The sequence below is a fragment of the Narcine bancroftii genome, chromosome 5 (assembly GCF_036971445.1).
Source record: "Narcine bancroftii isolate sNarBan1 chromosome 5, sNarBan1.hap1, whole genome shotgun sequence".
Classification (NCBI taxonomy): Eukaryota; Metazoa; Chordata; class Chondrichthyes; order Torpediniformes; family Narcinidae; genus Narcine; species Narcine bancroftii.
In genome coordinates, this window is record NC_091473.1 from 252,395,062 (window position 1) to 252,416,075 (window position 21,014).

Below are 21,014 nucleotides of genomic sequence, written 5' to 3' on the forward strand. Positions count from 1 at the left end.
CATATGTATGTAAATGTTTAATTTTTCAATATTTAAAAAAAATTAGACATACAGCTTGGTAACAGGCCCTTTTGGCCGACGATCCCAAATAATCTTCAGCCCCCTACATTTTGGAAGGTGGGAACAAACCGTAGCACCCAAAGGAAACCCATGCAGACATGGGGAAAACGCGCAAATTCCTTACAGACAGCGCAGGATTCGAACTCTATTTGCTATAACTGAAATAGTGTTGCTCTAACCACCACACTATCCTTCCTGCCTTCCATGGAGATCGAGGTTCATGCTATAACCAAAACGGCAGTGAGCTGGGGTTTGAGGGGAGTGTTACAGGGAGCTGTGATTAACCAGTGAACTGATCTGTCATGGTTTTCGAACCCTTGGTGGGGGATATATTGATTTTAGAGTCAGTACAGTGTAGATTTTGGTGAATCCTAAGTTGAAGAACAACACAGGGTCTACATTCACTGGAGTTTGGAAGAATGAGAATTGATCTCTCTTAAGGTACAAGCCTGTGAGGAGGTCTCAATGTTGGAATTTGTCTGATAACACGTCCTCTAAGAGTCTCGGGATGTTTTATTAATTAACACAATGATTATCTTTCTTGTTGAATCAAATTTCAATCCTTAATTTAATATCATTTCAACATAATCAAGTTTATCGATCACCAATTGTACTAGCACAACCTGACGAGTGTTCTCCAGTCTACAATACAAAAAACCATGCAGACACACATCCAGACATAACACACATACAGACAAAAAATACATATGCACAGAACCTATATACATACACATAAGAAAAAATAAATAAGTATGGTTTAATAAATGGTTGAGTCACAGAGGGTTTGTCTGACAGTTCCTTTGGTCGTTCGGCGTTCTCACTGTCCGTGGGAAGAAGCTGTTCCTCAGCCTGGTGGTGCTGGCTTAGAAACTCTTCCCCGATGAGAGTAGCTAGAAGATGCTGTTTGCGGGGTGGTAGGGGGTCCTCAATGATTTTGCACGCCCTCTTCGGAAAACGACCCCAGTAGATCACGCCAATGTCTTCTCTTTGTAGGTGATCATCGCAAGTTCAATCCAAATAAATCCTCGACATTTCACATGACAAACAAATATGTTTCTATCCAGTACGGCACGGGGAGTATGACTGGGATCCTCAGCTATGACACAGTCCGGGTAAGTTCAACCCCAAACCAGCCAATTTCCCAAAGTGTGGAGCCCAGATGGACCTTGTGTCCCAGACAGAGCTGCAGAGCCCCTTGCTGGTCCTCCACATGGTCATTGTCCTGAAGGGTCCTCACCTCTGCTTCTCCTTCTCAAATGAGAATTGGTCTTCCTGTTTTCTGGTGCCCTGCACCAGTCCTCGACAATTTCTGTATCTTGGCAGGGTTCTCCCTCCTTGTTTTCATGCTACTGTCAATGTGACCAACTAGAAATATTCTGAACCTTCTTCCTGAAGGGACAGGGTGAAGAGAGTATGACCGGGGGTGGGGTGGGCTGAGACTTTTAATGCTTTTCTAAGGCAACAAGGAACTGCAGATGGTGTCAGTGGATGGGGTGGAGGGTTTGTGCGGTGGTTTAAACCATGTTCATAACCCTCTGCAGTATCTCATGGTCTTGGACGGAGCTGATCCCATCCCACACAGTGATGCTCTACTTTCAATGGTGTGCCTGTAGAAGTTGTTGAGGAACACAGGTGACATGATGAATTGTAGAAGTAGAGGTGTTGATAGGATTGGCTGGCACTCGCATTGACGTGGTTGGACCAAGATAGGCTGTTGGAGGTGTTTATACCTTGGACCTCAAAGCTATCTACTCTCTTTTCTCCATTAGGTTTCCTCCATTGACATCACTCAGCAAGAGTTTGGGTTAAGTACGAGTGAACCAGGCTCTTTCCTTTACTATGCCCATTTTGATGGCATTCTGGGACTGGCCTTTCCAAATATTGCATCATCTGGAGCCACAACTGTCTTTGAAAACATGATGTCTCAACGACTAGTGGAGAATCCTATTTATGCCTTCTATTTGACCAGGTGAAGAATTGGTAACCTTCATCACAAACCAATCGATAATTCCTCAGCAAATCCAAGGGGAGAGATTGGGGACACAAGAGCCGACAAGTGCTGAAATCCGGAGCAAAGGTCAAGCTCTCTGGAGGTGCTCAAAGGGCCCAAGTGGTGTCTGTGGCAGGAGAGGGATGGTCAAAGTTTTTGGGCCTGATGCAGGCTCTCAACGTGAACCATCGACCATCCCCTCTGCCTCCATATGTTTTGCCTGTGTTCCTCCAGCGGTTTGTGTTGTTTCAGTAAAGATTGGGGTTATTTTCCAGAAAGTAACAAGATTTAGTTGATGCATTTAATTTTGAATGATCTACAGTCAAATCAGAACCAGGCCCTTCAGCCCAACTGAGATAGTCCCACTTTCCTGTGGTTGTCCCCAAAGACATAGGAGCAGAAATAGGCTCTTCAGACCATCGAGTCTGTTCTGTCATTCAATCATGAGCTGGTCCATTTACCCACTCAGCCCCACTTCCCAGCCTTTTCCCTATAACCTTTGTTACCCTGACTGATCAAGAACCTATCAATCTCTGCCTTAAATACACCCAATGACCAGGCCTGAACACCCGACTGTGGCGACAAATTCCACAGATTCACCACCGTCTGGCTGAAGAAATTCCTCCGCGTCTCTGTTCTAAGCGAACACCCTTCAATCCTGAAGTTGTGCCCTCTTGTCCTAGACTCTCCCACTGTGGGGAAACAACCTTTCTACATCTAATCTGACCACACCTTTCAACATTCAAAATGTTTCAATGCATCCCCCTCTCATTCTCCTAAATTCCATAGATGAAAGGGCAGACTCGATGGGCTGAATAGCCTATTTCTGCTTCTATATCTAATGGTCTTATGAATAGGATAGGTTGGGAGGGAATATGGAGCAAACACCAGCAGGTGGGTCCAATGCAGGTGCAGTTTTTTAACCCCTGTGGGAATATTTGGGCTACAGAGCATATTCCCATGTTTTAGGACTCTATGATATCTTAAAGAGTTGTAACATGATGTCCCAACTCTTTAGGACGAGGCTAAAGAGCAAGAACACTACTTAGTTCATTTTGCCTGAGTGACAATTGGTCAAAGAGGAACTCAAGTTTGTTTCACTGCCCTGTTTTCTACACCTAATTAGAACCATAAAACCTTAGAAACAGGCCTTACAGCCCTTCTAGTCTGTGCCGAACCATTTTCTGCCTAGTCCCACTACTGACCTGCACCACTCCCATCCATGTACCTGTCCAAATTCTTCTTAAATGTTAAAACGGAGCCCACATTCACCACTTCAGCTGGCAGCTCGTCCCACACCCCCACCCCTATTTTTGCTACATATGCAATCGCCTTTAATGGAATTACTACTGAATCTGCTTCGTTTGGGGCATTTGAAGTCACAGTAACATATGTGATCTTTTTTTAAAACTTGCAGGCTTCCTCTTTCCTGCAGCAAGGTTTGGTGGGGTCCTTCTCTATAGTTACCATCTTCTCTCATGGTCACTGAGGGTAACTCATTCACGGACAATTGTTTAAGAAGCCAACCTTTGACAATGATGTTCACCGGGATATGATTTTTGGAAAACTGGAATGTGACAAGAAGTCTGAACCTGCACAGATCTGGTTTAAACTAATTTCCCATCTTTGCTTTGCAGAGATAATGGTCAGTCTGGCAGTGAAGTCGTGTTTGGCGGAGTCGACCCAAACCACTATACAGGACAAATTAACTGGGTTCCTGTCACCCAGGAAGGGTACTGGCAAATCCTCCTAGACAGGTACGGAAATGGAGACTAAATCATCTGGAAGGGTTTTAATTTACTGCAGGGTAACAGGCCCTTCCTGCCCATGAGCCCTTGCTGTACAAATACAGTAAAACCCCCTGGTATCCGGTACCTACGGGAATTGGTAGGTGCCGGATATGCGAGTTTTCTGGTTGCTTTAGACTGCACGTTGTGTGATTGGAGAACTAACAGCGAGGCCCGCTGTATGTTTTTTTTAACTTTATTTATTCGTTCAAAAAACAAATATAATATGACATATGCAGCAATTAAACATGAACATGAACGTTTTTTTTATAAAGAACCCCCCGCCTTCAGCCAACTCTCCTAAGGAGAGCCATAAAAAAGAAAAAAGAAATATTAAAGAAAAAGTTAAATATACATATTAAAATCTAGTCAATATAAATTGAAATGTAAATATTCTGAGTATAACAGCCACTTATTAATAAAAAAATTATAATTATCATGCAAAACATACATAATTTTTTCCATTATTAAACAATATCTCATCTCATTACGCCATCTATTAATATCAATCACATTTGTATCTTTCCACGTACTAGCAATACATTTTTTTCACTACAGAAAAAGCTAAATATACAAAAGCAAGCTGAAACTTATCTAATCCCAAACCTTTCAGAGGTTGCAAACTACCCAATAAAAATACTGTTGGATCTAAAACAATTTTAATCTTATGCAGGAATTCTAAAAATGATTGAATTTTCTTCCAAAAAGATTGTAGATGTCTACATGACCAAACGGCATGAAAAAAAGTTCCAACCGTATCACCACATCTAAAACACAAATCTGATTCATGAAAACCCTATTTTTTTAACTTTTCAGGTATCAAATATAATTGATGTAAAAAAATTGTAATTAATCATTGCATAACGTGCATTTATCAATCTAGTTACACTCTCATAACAGATATCTAACCAATCTTCTTCAGAAAAAATAAAAAACAGTATTTTTTATCCATTTATTTTCTGTGGGTTTTTTTTTTGCCGATTGCTTGAATTCCAGATAATGGGGATTTTACTGTATACCCATGTCACAAATTAACCTATTCCCGCTGTACGTCTTTGGACTGTGGGAGGGAACTAGAGGAGCAGGGAAAACCCACGTATTCACAGGGAGAACGTACAAGCTCCTTACAGACAGAGCCAGATTTGAACTTGGGCCGCTGGCGCTGTAATAGTTAAACATTATGTGAACTGTGGCGCCACTAACGTTACGTAGCAAATTGCTTTATTTCTTAGTTATTTTAACTTTAAATGTAACTTCTTATTTAAATTTTAAATTTAGGCATGCAGCATGGCAACAGGCCCTTCCATCCCAAAATTAACCTACAATCCCCGTATGTCTTTTGGAGGGTGGAAGGAAACCGGAGCACCTGGAGGAAGCTCATGTAGACATGGGGAGAATGTACAGTCAAACCCCGTCACTGACACTGTAACAGCGTTGTGTGCTGACCACGCTGCCCCTTCTCTCCATGGTAGTTAAAAAGGTGTTGGTAGCAGAAAAGGTCTCAGTCAGGTGGAAAATTCATGGATTGGCATCAGGCTTGGATTACGGGAGAGAGTCATTCAGTCACCATATCTGATTGCACGCTTGCGGACTCTACCCACACCTGAAATCCGTCCACACCTTCTCAAACCCTTTGAAAGGGCTTCCAAATTGCCTTATAAAATGGTGTTAACTGGGAAATTGAAGACCCAGGCTATTTGAAAGGGCTGAACTGGGCAAGCCCGGTTAAAATCCACCCGTGTTCCAGACCTACCTCGGAGGTGGTCAGGGAACCCAGTAAAACTTAACCAGGTCTCTTCCTCCACCTGTTTGAAAGGGGAAATGGCTCACCTGGTTACTCCAGAACTTTAAACTGAAAGAGCGCAGAGGCCAGGGGATTCCCTGTGGCTGTGTGATGCATCATTCACCACGTCATCGCAGAGGCGTGATCCCCCTTAAATCGCCGGGTTGGCGATTTAACAGGTAGGTTCGGCTGCTATTTGAAAGGTGCAGGAGGCACCCACGACCCAGTCATCTCACCAGGAGGGCTTCCCGGGTGCAGCCATTTGATAGCGCCTAATGAAAGACACAGTTCAGGGGATTAGTGAAAGGCCAAAAGTATAACTAGATGGCACTAATATCGACTTCTCCAGTTTCCATTTGCCCCACCCTCCCTCCCCCTCCCCCCCCACTATCCCTGTCTCCTTTCCTCCAGTAGAGGTAGTGGTGCAGTAGTTAATGCTGCTACTACACAGCTCCCATGACCCAGTTCAACCTCGATAACAGGTGCTGTCTGTGTAGAGTCTGCAGGTAGCAGCATCGAAGAGGCTCCATTCCTCTTGCTAATGAGTCTGTCCACGATCTCGTGCACTGCCAGACTGAGACCACCTGCAAATTGGAGGAACAGCACCTCACATTCAGTCTGGGCCCCCTCCAACTAGATGGCACTAATATCGACTTCTCCGGTTTCCGTTTTCCCCACCCTCCCTCCCCCTCCCCCCCCCCAACTATCCCTGTCTCCTTTCCACCAGCTCTACCCCCTGATCAATTCTCCTCGACAACAAATTCAGTCAGGGACTCACTTAAGGACCCTCACCTGCCCTTGGTTAATTTTTTTTCTTCCTCTGTGTTGCACAGTCAGTTTGTTTACATTTCTTTATTGTTTGCATGTGTATGTTGAGTACAGTTTCTTTTTGCACAACCAATAAGTGGTGATTCTGCCTGGCCCACAGGAAAAAGAATCTCAGGGTTGTATGTGATGTCATGTGTGTGCTCGGACAATAAAGCTGAAATCTGATGTCCATGTTCAAATGTCATCTTTTGTCTGTGGGTCTGTACTCCTTCCCCTGCCCTAATTCAGGCAGCTGCCTCCTTTTCACTTGTACCTTGAAGGGCTCAGGCCCGAAACATCAATTCTCCATCTTTCACCTTCGGTGAACGGTGCAAGACCAGCCAAGCTCCTCCAGCATTTCTGTGTTTTAATAACAATCACTGTGTCTGCAGACTTCTGTGTTTCACACAGATCTAGAGAAAAGCTTTCATCGTTTAAGCTCCTTGATTCAATAGTTCCTTGTTTAATTTCTTTCATTTATCTGCCCCAGACTGGGTGTTAGTTTGTACAAGAAAAAACAGGAGAGGAGTAGGTCACTTGTCTGCTCACCTGCTCCACCATTCGATATCTTCATGGATAATCTACCCCAGGCCTCATCTCTTGATCTCTCTCAAAAAAACCCTCCAGCGTTTCTGTGTTCTTACCACATCGCAGCATCTGCAGGCTTCGTGTTCCACTCCCTTGAGGGTGTTCAAGGTGGTGCTGTGTAAGATTACAGGGGAAAGAGTTAAAAAAGCAAAGAACATGTAGAGGATCCAGAAGAATGGGGAGGTAGTTGCTGGCAGCCAAGGTGGCAGCAGGCAAACCAGGGACCTGTTTGACAAGCACAAGAATCGTGTAGAGCTGAAAAAAACTGAAAATCTTGGGCATGGGTGTGGGGAAGGAGGATAGGAGAATGGGTCAGGAGGGTGGGCAATGCAGAGAACCGGCTTCGAGCGACTCGCACCATTGCTGGTATCTGGAATAGAACAAGCAAGTCAAGATTTGCAAACCATGTTGCAAATTCAGAATCAGAATTTATTGTCATGAACAGGTCACGAAGTGTGTTGTTTTGTGGCAGTGTCACGGGGCAAACATTTTCATAAATCACCTTGTAAAAATAAATAAATAATAGTGCACGAAACGTCAAAGTGAGGCAGGGTCTTTGGTTCACTGATCATTCAGGAATCTGATGGCAGCGGGGAAGAAGCTGTCCTTGTGCCTCTGAGGGCTTGTCCTCAGGCTCCTGTACCTTTATCCTGATGGTAGTAGAGTGAAGAGGGCATGTCCTGGCTGGTGAGGGTCCTTGAGGATAGAGGGTGCTGAATCAAATTTAAAATTATACAAAATGCCGAAGGGAATGGCTTCTTTCAAAGGGTCTGCCTTTACTAATAGGCGCTTTGAGGGATTTTGGTCATGTTGATTGATATCTCTCCTGAGACACGTTGGGAGGTATGGATGGCTGCACGAAGTTGTGGGTAGAGTTCAATCAAACATGGATCCATAGGTAGAAATGGCCAGTCATGAATTGGGGATTTTTATCAAGATAGGTGAGGTGCATTTGGCAACCTGGTGAACTCTTCCCCTATCACATTTATGGAGACCCCGCTGTTGGGACCTAGAGAAAGAAACTGTTGATGCATTTATGAAGTGGCTTCAGGTCCCCGAAGCTCGTCGCATCACCCCCAGCAATGCATGGCGTGCTGGAGGCAGCATCCACGGAGCGTGATAGATGGTAGACCTTTCGGGCCGCGACCCCATTCTCAGGAATAGGAAGAACTGGGTATCTGCCTGGCTCTTCCTGCTGCCCATGAAGGGTTTTGGCCCAAAACAGCGATCTCTACCTTCCACTGATACCACCTCACCTGCTAGTGGGCCCCCGTGAGCTCCTCCAACATCGGCAGACTTCTCTCGCTTACCTCACGTAACCATCAATATGTCTTCTCCCCCAGCGTGAAAATCAATGGGCAGGTTGTGGCCTGCCAAAGTGGTTGCCAGGCCATTGTCGATACCGGGACCTCTCTGATTGTGGGGCCTAGTGACCCCATTAGCACAATTCAACGCCTCATTGGAGCACGTCCAGAATCAAGCACTATGGTAAACCCACACTCTGCTATTTCATTGGATGGAAATGCTTTCATTGTAAATTTTAAATGACTCAAGAATCGTTAAGATCCCATTAATATTAAGATCCAGATCTATTAAATTGGAATGAAGGCATGAGTTGAGAATGAGCTTTGAACAAACAGGAGGCTGCAGAAGGACTTAGACAGGAGACTGTGCAGAGAAGCAGCGAATGAAATACAAAGTCAGGAAGTGTATGGTTGTGCACTTCGGTAGAAAAAAACAAATGGGCAGACTATTTACTAAATGGGGAGAAAACTGAAAATAACCAGATGCAAAGAGACCTGGGAGTCCTCAGGCAGGTTGGCCTGAAGATAAACTTGTAGGTTGAGTCGGTGGTGAAGAAGGCAAATGTGATGCTGGCGTTCACGTCAAGAGGAATAGAAGAACAGGGATGTGACACTGAGGCTTTATATTGCACTGGTGAGACCTCATGGAGTATTGTGAGCAGTTTTGGGCTCCACATTTACAAAAGGATGGATTGATGTTGGAGAGGGTTCAGAGGAGGTTCCTGTGGATGATTCCGGGAATGAAAGGGTTATCACATGAGAAGCATTTGATGGCTCTTGGTCTAGACTCGTTGGAATTTAGGAGAATGAGGGGGAAATCTCATTGAAACATTTTGAATGTTGAAAGGCATGGGCAGAGTAGATGTAGAAAGGTTGTTTCCCACGGTGGGAGAGTCTAGGACAAGAAGGCACAACTTCAGGATTGAAGGGTGTTGCTTAGAACAGAGATGTGGAGGAATTTCTTCAGCCAGAGGGTGGTGAATCTGTGAAATTTGTTGCCACAGGAAGTTGTAGAGGCCAAGTCATTGGGCGCATTTAAGATAGAGAATGATAGGTTCTTGATTAGCCAGAGCATCGAGGCTGGGCAGTGGGGCTGAGTGGGAAAATGGATCAGCTCATGATTGAATAGTGGGTCAGACTCGATGGGCTGAATGGCCTATTCCTTTGTCTTATGGAAGCTGCAACCACTCTGCACCAGCATGAGGTTGATGTTTGATACCTTTTCTTTTTGTTCCACAGGCTGTCGTGGAATGCAGCTCTCTGCCCAGCATGCCCTACGTGACCTTCACCATCAACGGGATCGACTACCCACTTCCTCCTTCTGCCTACGTACTCCAGGTATGGTCAAAGCAGGAGTCTCCACGAGATGGGCCGCCTTGCTAGTATGAGGAAAGAATCGAGCACAGTTTGGGCTGCCCTCCCCATGCCCTGCACCTTCGTGTAGAGAACACAGAACAGACAGGATGGGCCAGTGAAACAAAATCACTCCTGCTTGCACGTGCTCCACAATCCCTGCCTCCGAGGCACTGCTCATATCTGCCTTCACCCACTGCCCCTGGCAGCCCGCTGCAGGGACCCACCACTCCCTGCTTAAAAATCTTTCCCCTTCCACTCTCCCTTCAATTGCATGACCTCTAGTACGTGACATTTTTACCCCGGGGAAAAGGTTCTGACTGCTTGGCCAATTTCCCTCATAATCAGGGGTGCAGCGCTCCTTTAGCTGCCAGAGCTCACCAAAAAATAATCAGCTGTCTAAATGTTATTAGTGGTAACTTATGCATTAAACAACATTTCAAGGCTCCAAAGCGCTAATAGTTGAAAAAATAACATTTGTTTGGAAACTTTCTCAATTATTTCTTCCAATCCAGTTTCCTCCTTCCAATAATTCTGGTTGGAGTGCAAGATATAACACAGGAATGATGGGCCAAATGGTCTCATGATGAGGTAGAGACAGCTCACTGGATACCAGCTGCGTCCATGTTTTTGAGATCTGCTCAGAGTGGAAGAGGAGCAGCATCCCCTCCCACATTAATCAGCGGTGATGATCTTCCCAGTCAGGACCCGAACCTGCTCTCGAAAGGCAGTCGGCGATTTGGGTCTGAATCCTTCGTCGGGAATGTTTCCAAACAAGGGCTCAGGCCCAAAACATCGACTGCCTTTTGCTTCCTACGAATGCTGCGACCTGCGGGGTTTCTACAGCACGTTTGTGACCTATGCTCGACCCACCGGCTCCGGGATTCCTTTTTTAAAACCTGCCTTCCACTGAGCACATTCAGTTCAATAACTTCCAGGAGTGGACACTCTTGCTGATCTTTTTCTCCTCTTGTTATTACACACAATTCCTGGCTGATTTCCTCACCACCCCCTCCCTCAATGTCCTTCCTCAGACAGTATTAATGTCCCTCTCTCAAACAGCACCGCCAAAACATTTAACAGGCTATCGGATCATCTGATTTATGGTAAATCCCCTGTCATGTCTGTTATGGGTGGCACAGTTAGCGGTCAGCGCAATGCTATCACAGCGGCAGTGACCCACAGTTCAAATCTGGCGCTGTCTGTAAGGAGTTTGTACGTTCTCACCGTGTCTGCGTGGGTTTCCTCCGGGTGCTCCGGTTTTTTCCCCATCCTTTCAAAACGTCCCGGGGTTAATAGGCTCATGGGCCGGAAGGACCTGAGACAATGCTGTATGACTGATTTTTTTTAAATTAAATTTAATATTTTTGTCAATTTTGCTTCGAACTCCTGGACAAAATCCTTTCAGTTGATAATTGACACCATGTCCAGCCCATTGTGAAATGTGAGGAGTGGTTGGTTCATCAGTTGGTTTTAATCCTGGCCTGTCAGTTCCAAACAAGCACACAACAGTAGATTCCTCATTGCTTAAGGAGGAACAAGTGTGTGAAAAAAAAATATTGATCTGTTCTTTACTTCTCTTCTTCCAGAGCAATTACAATGGACAGGAATCTTGCAGTAGTGGATTTAGTAGTATGGCTCTTCCTGTTGCTGAAGAACTCTGGATCCTAGGAGACGTCTTCATTGGGGAATACTACTCAATCTTTGACATCGGAACAAAACATGTGGGCTTAGCACGGGCTGCTTAACCCAGCCACCTTCTTGCCTACGTTGCTTCTTCTCTTCCCGATTTAGAAACCTCTCCAGCATTCCTTGCTTGCTCCAGATCCAATGGCCAATGCAACTGTTGTATCAATGATCAAAGTCATCCTCAATAATTCACACACAGATCACGTGTAAATTGTTGGGCCAGCATGGTTAACGTAGAGGTTGGCACGACGCTATTACAGAGCCAGCGACCCGGGATCGAATCCCACGCTGTCTGTAAGTAGTTTATACCTTCTTCCCGGGTCTGCATGGGTTTCCTCCGGGGGCCCCGGTTTCCTCCCACCCTTCAAAACCTACCGGGAGTTGTAGGTTAATTGGTGTATTTTGGAGGTAGGCAGTTTATGGACCACAAGGGCCTGTCCCCGTGCTGTACGCCTACAAATAAAAGAAAAAAAATGTTAGTTCCTGACTCTGTTTTAATGTTGCTGCTTGGCTGTGAAATCTTTTCAGAAATGAACTTTGCAGTTGATTATCACAAATAATTCATGAGAAAACTTGGAAATAAATATTGAACTATCATAAAATATATCACTATCTTCTGTTTTCTTACTGCTCTCCAGTAAAGGAAGTGACCAATCACTGACAATGGTTTACTGGTGTAAATGTGCTGCACACAGCAGGGCCACAAAGTGGTTAACTTACCAAAATACGACCAAGACTTCTGGACCATGGATCCAGGGAAATTAGTTCAATTCCTGTCACAACTTCTGATGAGCTTAACGTGCCTGGGCTTACTGAGAGCTTAGGCGAACCTGGTCCCGCTCACAGAAGCCATGAAACTGCTGGATCGTTGCAAGAACCCATCCTCCAGGGGAGAAAATCTGCCCACCTAACCCAGCCTGGTTCCAGGCCTGCCACAGGACCGGTCTATCCACCATTACCAGCTCTGCCAATGGTGCCCAGATCTCCAAAACCGGATAATTCAATAAATAAAATCAGCCATTCTTCAACAAGTAGTCCCTTTCCTGGGACATTGACCCACTTGCTCGTTCTCATCCAGAGAGCTGCAGAAGTTGTGGATATGTGTGTACTTGTTTATCCATATCATTTAGCCAGAAAATTACAACCCCATCCATACTACAAAATCTATAACAACCAAACTGCTTCCTTACTGATATATTCTCCAGCGTGAATGCCCATCCAGGCTCTCTTGAAGTTTATTCCTAGCCACATGAAGACAACTTTCCGATTTTATTCCTTGCACTGGTTTAACACTGTGACAACTTTATTTAGTGGAAAGTTAATCAGATTTCTTCTCTCTGTACTTTTGAGTGCCTTATACCATCTTTACCATTAAGAAATAGGACATAAGAGCAGGAATCGGCTATTTGGCCCATCCATCTGGCTCCACCATTCAATGAGATCGTGGCTGATCTGATGATGGGCTCATCTGCCTTTTCCCCATATCCCTTATTTCCCCTATAATACAAAAATCAACCTTGTCTTCCATATATTTACTGAGGTCACCTCCACTGCTTCAAAGGGCAGTGAAGTCCACAGATTCCCCACCCTGTGGAAAAAGTAGTTCCTCCTCATCTCTGTCCTAAATCTACTACCCTGCATCTTGAGGCTATGTCCCCTAGTCTCCCCACCCCCCACCAATGGGAACAACTGACCTACCTCTACATTATCGAAGCCTTTCATAAATGGATAAGTTTCGATGAAATCCCCTCTCATTCTAAATTCCAGCGAGTACAGTCATAGACGACTCAATCTCTCCTCATAGGCTGACCCCCTCATCTCTGGAATTAACCTCCTCTGCACCACCTCCAAAGGCAGTCCATCCTACCTCAAGTAAGGAGGTAAGAATTGTACACAGTCCTCCAGATCCGGCCTTGCCTGTATCTTCTCAAACTGCAAATTGACAGAGATTTCACAATGAGAATAGGTTGCCACCTTCCCGATTTTCACCCACTCCACAGAAGTCCAGGATAAATAACAGGAGACAGGATTGGAAAGAAGCATGATGCAAAAGGTCATCTCAACAAGGAGAAAATTGACCAACTGGAAATGCTAGACAGGTCAGGCAGCGGTGAAGGAGAGAGAAATCGGCATCAACATTTTGAACTGAACTGAAACAGCAAAACGTCATTGACCTGAAACTCTAGGCAACAGCGATCTGCAAAATGCCGGAGGTTCCAAGTTTAAACAGTCACCATACTTTATAAGTCCAGCAGATCGAGAATCCCTAAAATCCCCAACCTTGCAGAAGCAACACTGTCCCACTCTCCACTGATGCTACAAATATTTCCAGCACTCTCACAGACAATTAAGAACAGGCCCTTCAGCCCATCCTGTCTGTATTGACCACCAATATTAACACATCCCATCTCACCATCCATTGCCTGATTGCACAGGGAGCTGATGTCTTCACCCCAACCGCTTCCCCTCGGAGCATGTTCTTCGCACCTCCCCTTCTCTGTGTAAAAATAACTTGCCTCATAAATCTCCTTTAAATTTCCCCATCTTGCCTCAGATCTATACTCTCTAGAGTTTGATAATTCCACTCCAGAAAAAGTTCCTCCAGCATATTGTGTTTGACAGGGTAAACACTCACTTCAGTTTTGAGCAGACGCCCTTCATCAAGTCGATGATGGGCTTTCGCGTCCATTCTTTATTGCCCATGGATCCTGTTTGGCCTGCCGAGGTCCTCCAGCAGATTGTGTTTAGCTTCAGGGTCTAGCATCTGCGGTGTCCTGCGCATCTCCTTCTGACTACCTCGTCTATGTCTCTTGTCATTTCATTTACTACCGACAAGTCACTCCTCAAACTCCAGAGTTCTAGAGAAAAGGATCCACGTTTGTCTAGCTTCTCCTGATGCAATATCCTTGCAAAGCTCTTCTACAATCTCTTCTAAAATGCTAAATTGCTCCAAAGTGTTCTTTTTTTTTAAATTTTAGAGATACAAAGTTCAGATTTTATTGTCAGAGTACATACATGACATCACATACAACCCCGAGATTCTTTTTCCAGCAGGCCAGCAAGAACTTCTAATTACACTGGACAGCAATTTTTTTTCTAAAGGTTTGCTTCCTGAAATGAAACAATAGACATCTTCAAGATGAACACAAATTAATTTCAGATTTGCTGTATCTCACGTAGGAAGGTGGAGAAACATTAAATTAACTTTTATCAGGTTAAATCGCATAACGATGCTGAGCCAAGCTCTCAGGCTGACGCACATGTTGCACACCAAATGAGAGGAGCCCAGGGTTTGTCTTGGTTACCAACTTTACAACCGAAGCTCATAGGCTTTCTTCCTAAGTGCAGTTGTGCCTCGTCGAGCCTTAAGCATATCCTCGCCACAAATGTAACAGAATGCATCACAGCTGCTGTATTGAATTTTCCTGAAGACAATAAATGCTATTGTTAAGTACACTCACTATTGCCTGAAGAACATGTGCATCCATGTAATGCGCAGCATCTGTATATGTGAGCTGCTTTTACAGCCTGTCTGCACCTATCCTGATTAAGCATGCCCAGTCCTAAGACAATATTTGCAAAGCACCTACATTGAGTGCATGCCCAGGCAGGCTTGGACTGACCAAAACAGCTCACTTTGTGGGCAATATACTAGGAAATGACAAAATTCTCACCCTCCCATCCTCCAATCCGTATCATATTAACACCTTTTTGTTTGTTGGTCTGTTCTCCTCCCCCTGCCTATTCTTCCCTTCCACCCAGACTTTATGTTCAGCTGCCTGCCTTCTTTTTACTTACACCTTGAAGAAGGTGTTACTAACTAATAAAATCTTATTAGTACTAACACAGGAACAGCAATGGAAAGTTCACCAGACAATGTAATAGTTGAAAGTAATAGTTTTTGTTAAACTATTAAAAACATAACATTTCTTACTTACCTATAACTTAATTCCCACTATGCACAAATGTAGATGTCTGTGTGTGTGTGAAAATTGAAAGCATTACAGTTTGAGCTTGTCTGAAAAGTCATGTTTAAACTTCTGCATCAAACACCTTGTGTTGTTTTTTGATGATTTTTAAATCACGTTTCAGAAGCAATTACAAAAATCATGTCTTTCAGATCTCTTTAAACTCACGAGCCCTTTTGATGAGTTGTTTTGCAGAGAAGTTGTCTTCATGTGAGTGTTTTCACAATTTTCCCCCTTATCTTGTTAGGGTTACAGAACTGTGATCTTCACAATTTGTTTCTTTCTTAATTTGGTTACTTTAAAGCCACATTTTGAGTATCTCCAATGATAAGGATAATACAATACAGAACAGCACCTCCCTCTCTCTCCAGAGACAACTGTTTTACCCCTGTGTTTTTCACAGGATAGTCAATTTCTTCAATCCTCCATACGTGATTTTCCACAAACTTTCCTTTGGAGTTATGGCATCTGTATCTTTCACGATGATTTCAAAAGTGACCATTCCTCTGGACAAAAATGAGGCTGTCTCTTTTCTTAAAAGAGCAGTTGGAGTGGCTATTAGAAATCCCTTGGTGCCTGCCACATTGACCACCGCCAGTGGGCTGATATCGCCTCCAACCGTGCATCTTGGCGCCTCACAGTTTGGCGGGCAGCAACCTCCTTTGAAGAAGACCGCAGAGCCTACCTCACTGACAAAAGGCAAAGGAGGAAAAACCCAACACCCATCCCCAACCAACCAATTTTCCCCTGCAACCGCTGCAATCGTGTCTGCCTGTCCCGCATCGGACTTGTCAGCCACAAACGAGTCTGCAGCTGACGTGGACTTTTTACCCCCTCCATAAATCTTCGTCCGCGAAGCCAAGCCAAAGAAGAAAGAAGACCACCGGGTGCTCCTTGTTTTAATAAGGAGAACATAGATCCTTTCCAAAAGATTTTGAAACTACTTCTTTTCTTGACAGATAAAGAAATCTTGTACTCACAGGAGGGAGGGTTTCTTCCAACTGGTTTCAAAATGTCTCTCTCTCTTCCAGATATATGTTTTTCTGAAATCACATGACATAACATCATCACTGTCTCAGTTTCATTTCTGTCCAGAACACAGTTTGTCACTTCACATCTACAGAACTCCTGACCTCATCTCTTTAAGTGGTTATGACTCTGGAAAGTCTACACAAGTTATTCAAATGGTACTTGAGTTTTGAAACAGCTACCAGCATAATGCAAGATGTATACAAAAATGCTTTTAAGAAACACACATAGTTCTTGAGTTTCAATTAAGAACACTTCAATTCCATTATGGCTCTGTTTGCCAGATGCTGCAACTCTGAACTGAACTCTCTCAGTGCAATAGTGTATCTGGTCTTACAAACTGTGTGTAATGAGCAGTAATAGACAATGAACCAGACAGTGTTTAATTTAAAAACACGAATTTTATTTCAAACTCAAACGCACGTACGTGTGTGTGTGTGTGTGTGTGTGTGTGTGTGTGTGTGTGTGTGTGTGTGTGTGTGTGTGTGTGTGTGTGTGTGTGTGTGTGTGCGTGCGTGCGTGCGTGTGTGCGTGTGTGCGCACGCCCGTGCATGTTACCCAAATCATTACTCTTTCAAATTCAGTGTTGAAGTGTAGGTCTTTGAAATTTGATGCCCAGAATTAATGGTGAACTGATAGGAAGACTGCAGTTGTGGTGGTTACAGACTCACAAATTCTCCAACTACACGAGCTATGGTCATAACACCCCTGATCCTTTTGTAGGCAAGACTCATACTGGGCAGCCTCCACGAAGCTTCCAAGACCCTGGCACCAGTCTTTCCAAGTGACTTCACTGCCAGTCACACTTAAAATGACACCGTCTCTCCCAATGATCTCCACCGTTAGTCATAATCAAAATGAAGCCATTTGCTTCCCAAAAAGATCCTCCTGGCACAGGTCAATCCACCAAAAAGGCCCAGCCATTCCCAGAGCTGGCTTTCCTCTGAATTCCACAAAAATGGCTGGCCACAGGAGCTGCTTCAAAAAGCTGCTTTCTCTTCAGCCGTCAGAATGGTTCTCCCTTACAAAATCACAATGTCTTTGCAAATGTATTGAATTCTGGAGCAGACGGACAAACCTTCCCTCAGTTCTTCCAATTTATCAAATTTTCACTGGGCTGCGACTCGTGTTGTGCTTATGTGGAATGTTAAATGTTAACTGTGACCATTCAGTCCCTCCTGTCTATACTATCCCTTACAGTGATCATTCCAGTTCACTAAAATGGGAGCTTGTAACACTGGAAATGTGCTGTGACCTGTGTGTGACTCTGTATCCAGCCCACAAGCTAACTTTACCAAGAAATATATATTTTATAACTAAATATTTTAACTTTAAAGATGAACACAAATCAGGCTGGTTTTACCTCCACGGATGCTGCGAGGCCTGCTAATTTCCTCCCCCATTTCTGTGCTTTAACAGCAGGTGTGCAAATGTCTGAGGTGTGTAAATATCTGTGGAAGTCAATTAAAAGTAGCAACTAAACTCATTTTCTTTTCTTTAGTGATGCTTATGAAAACCTTGTAATGATTCCGATAGAAAGGGCAATAGAATCAGAGTTGTACAGCAGAGAAACAAGCCACTCAGCCCATCAACATGACCAACTTTTTGCCCATCCACACTAATCCCAATTGCCCACATTTGGTCTATGTCTTTCTGTGCCTTCCCGATTTAAGTGGCTGTCCGTTCCCTGCCCCCTTTCCCTGCCCCCTTTCCCTGCCCCCTTTCCCTGCCCCCTTTCCCTGCCCCCTTTCCCTGCCCCCTTTCCCTGCCCCCTTTCCCTGCCCCCTTTCCCTGCCCCCTTTCCCTGCCCCCTTTCCCTGCCCCCTTTCCCTGCCCCCTTTCCCTGCCCCCTTTCCCTGCCCCCTTTCCCTGCCCCCTTTCCCTGCCCCCTTTCCCTGCCCCCTTTCCCTGCCCCCTTTCCCTGCCCCCTTTCCCTGCCCCCTTTCCCTGCCCCCTTTCCCTGCCCCCTTTCCCTGCCCCCTTTCCCTGCCCCCTTTCCCTGCCCCCTTTCCCTGCCTCCTTTCCCTGCCCCCTTTCCCTGCCCCCTTTCCCTGCTCAGGGGAAGGGTCCCGGACCCAAAACCTTGACTGCTTTCTCTCTTTCTACAGGCGCTGCCTGACTGGCTGAGTTCTTCGAATGCCTCTGCTCTCATTTCACCCAAAAGATAGGCTTGAAAATGTCACAAAGTCACATAAACCAATTCTAATCTGCCATTGGAAATTATTGTTGCTAATAGCAAAGGTGATTCTCTTCAACACTTCAAACATTATATCATTGAAATATTAATCAACAATGTTAATATCAATTATATCAATATATAAATGCTATTATCAATCTTTCAATGTACCTTTAATTATTAATAACGGCAGCGTTTGACTTTTTTTTCTCTTGATGACCTCTTTTGGATATAATGGCGTTTCGAAGCCAGAATTAAAATTGGACTATTGAAGGAACAGCTTGTAGCGCACACTCCAAACAACTTTCTCTCATGAAGCTATTTTTCCCTTGCTCTCGAGGTTATGTTTAATGGAGGTTATCATCCCAGAGTAAAGATCTCATCAATTAATGTTCCAACTTCTATTAAGAAAACAAACATGAATGAGCTGCAATCAGAAGGCCATGTTATTCTTAATTTTGTGAAGGTCAATTTTGCTTGTACAATTGCCCTTCTATCCTCACCTTTTACCGGTCATAGAACATTACTGTATAGACCCTTCAGTCCGCGATGTTGAGCTGACCCATATAAACTTACTCCACACCAATCCGATCCTTCCTCATCTCGCATCCATAGCCTTCTATTTTTCTTGCATCCATGTGCCTAAAAGTGTTTTAAATCTCCCCATTGCAATAGCCTCCATCACCATCCTCGGCAATGTATTCCAGGAACTCACCACTTTCTGTGTGAAAAGCTGACCTCTGGCGTCTCCCATAAACATTCCTCCATTCACCCTAAACAGATGTCCTCTGGTATTGGCCGTTGTTGCCCTGGGAAAAGGTTGCTGGCGGTCCGCCCGCCCTCTCTAAGCCCTTTTATATTGCCACCACTTCATCGCTCCAAAGAGAAAAGCCCTTGTTCTGTCATTAAAAAATGTTCTCCAATCCAGGCAACATTTCCTCTGCACCTTTTCTAAAGCATCTACCACCTTTCTGTAATGAGGTGACCAGAACTGAACAGTTCTCCAAGTGTGGCCTAACCACAGTTTTCTGAATCTGCAACATTACTTCACGGAACTCGAACTCATTCCCTGACTAAGGGAGGCCAACACACAATACATCTTCTTAACCAGCCAATCAGCTTGCATGGCAACTTTGAGGGGTGTAGAGACCAGGACCTGAAGATCCCTCTGTTCCTTCACATTGTTAAGAATCCTGCCCTTAACCAGGGACTCTGCCTTCAGTTTGCATCACTTCACCATAATCCAGATTGAACTCCATCCGCCACTTCTCCGCCCAACTCTCCATCCTGTCTACTATATTTATTTGTAACCGATGACAATCTTTTATAACACTGGGCGCTCCAATTTCCTCCCAAAACCCAAAGTTATACAGGTTGGATTCTGGCCACTGGCGCTTGGCTCTAGTCTGTGAGTGAGTGGTGGGATCTGGTGAGAAAGTCAAAAGAATAAAAGAAGGGAATAAAGTAAGATTAGCACAGACTCAGTGAGGAGCAGGACTTATCTCCATGCCGTATCTCATGATGACTCTGAGACTGAGGGAACAAATATATTTGATTTCAGTGATCCAGTGCGGTAGAAGGCCCTTCTGGTTCATGATGGCATTCTGGCCTGAGGGGTGCATAGCACTTAGCACAATGCACTACAGCGCCAGCGATCGGGTCCGGTGTTTGAATCCCACGCTATCTATAAAGAGTTTGTACGTTCTCCCCGTGTCTGTGTGGACTATTCCCCGGGGCTCCAGATTCCCTCCCACCGATCGAGAAGTACTGGAGGTTGTAGGTTAATTGAGTGACACAGACCCTGCTACTCTGTCTAAATTTGAATAAAACCCCAAGCTGCCCAATAACTCACTAACCCTGTATGTTTCGGAATGTGGGAGGGAATGGGAGCACCCAGGCAAGTCGAGGGGAGAATGTACAAATGTACAGATTTGAACCCAGGTTGCTGGTACTGAAACAGCATCACACTGACCGTGCCACCCAAATACCAATGAGAGCTGCCTGATGGCAGTAACATCAATGACTGCATCAAAAAGGGAACTGGATCTATACCTGAAAGGAAGAGTTCATTAGAATGAAGCTTGGTCTGTGGTTCAGGGAAGCCGATTAGAATCAGAATTTCTGGTCATGAACATGTCACAAAATTTGTAGTTTTATGGCAACGCCGCAGGTGTTAAATGTTTCTTTGAATGACATTTAAAATAAATAAATAAATAAATAGATGCAGTTGGTGTGGCGGTTAGCACAATGCCTTTACAGCCCAACGATCGGGACTTGGGTTCGAATCCTACGCTGTCTATAAGGAGCTTGTACGTTTTCCCCACGTCTGCATGGGTTTTCCCCGGGGGCTCCAGTTTCCTCCCACTGTTTGAAACATACTGGAGTGTAGGTTAATTGGATGTAAATTGGGCGACATGGGCTCATGGGCCGAAATGGCCTGTTACCATGCTGTATGTCTACATTTTTTTTTAATTTAAATT

General features: G+C 44.6%; 1 protein-coding gene across 2 annotated transcripts in view; it reads left to right on the forward strand.

The window, feature by feature from the left end:
• The window catches only part of LOC138765205 (gastricsin-like), a 44,107-nt gene that overhangs the window by 7,428 nt on the left and 15,665 nt on the right, over window positions 1-21,014 (forward strand). The window contains exons 5-10 of one of the 2 annotated variants that reach the window (XM_069942143.1): window positions 1,054-1,172; window positions 1,830-2,029; window positions 3,688-3,807; window positions 8,359-8,503; window positions 9,559-9,657; window positions 11,262-11,420. The exons of the other annotated variant lie outside the window; for it this stretch is intronic. Coding sequence (XP_069798244.1) covers window positions 1,054-1,172; window positions 1,830-2,029; window positions 3,688-3,807; window positions 8,359-8,503; window positions 9,559-9,657; window positions 11,262-11,420 — 842 coding nt within the window. Of the gene's footprint in view, window positions 1-1,053; window positions 1,173-1,829; window positions 2,030-3,687; window positions 3,808-8,358; window positions 8,504-9,558; window positions 9,658-11,261; window positions 11,421-21,014 lie in introns of those variants that run through there. 2 annotated transcript variants of the gene reach the window in all.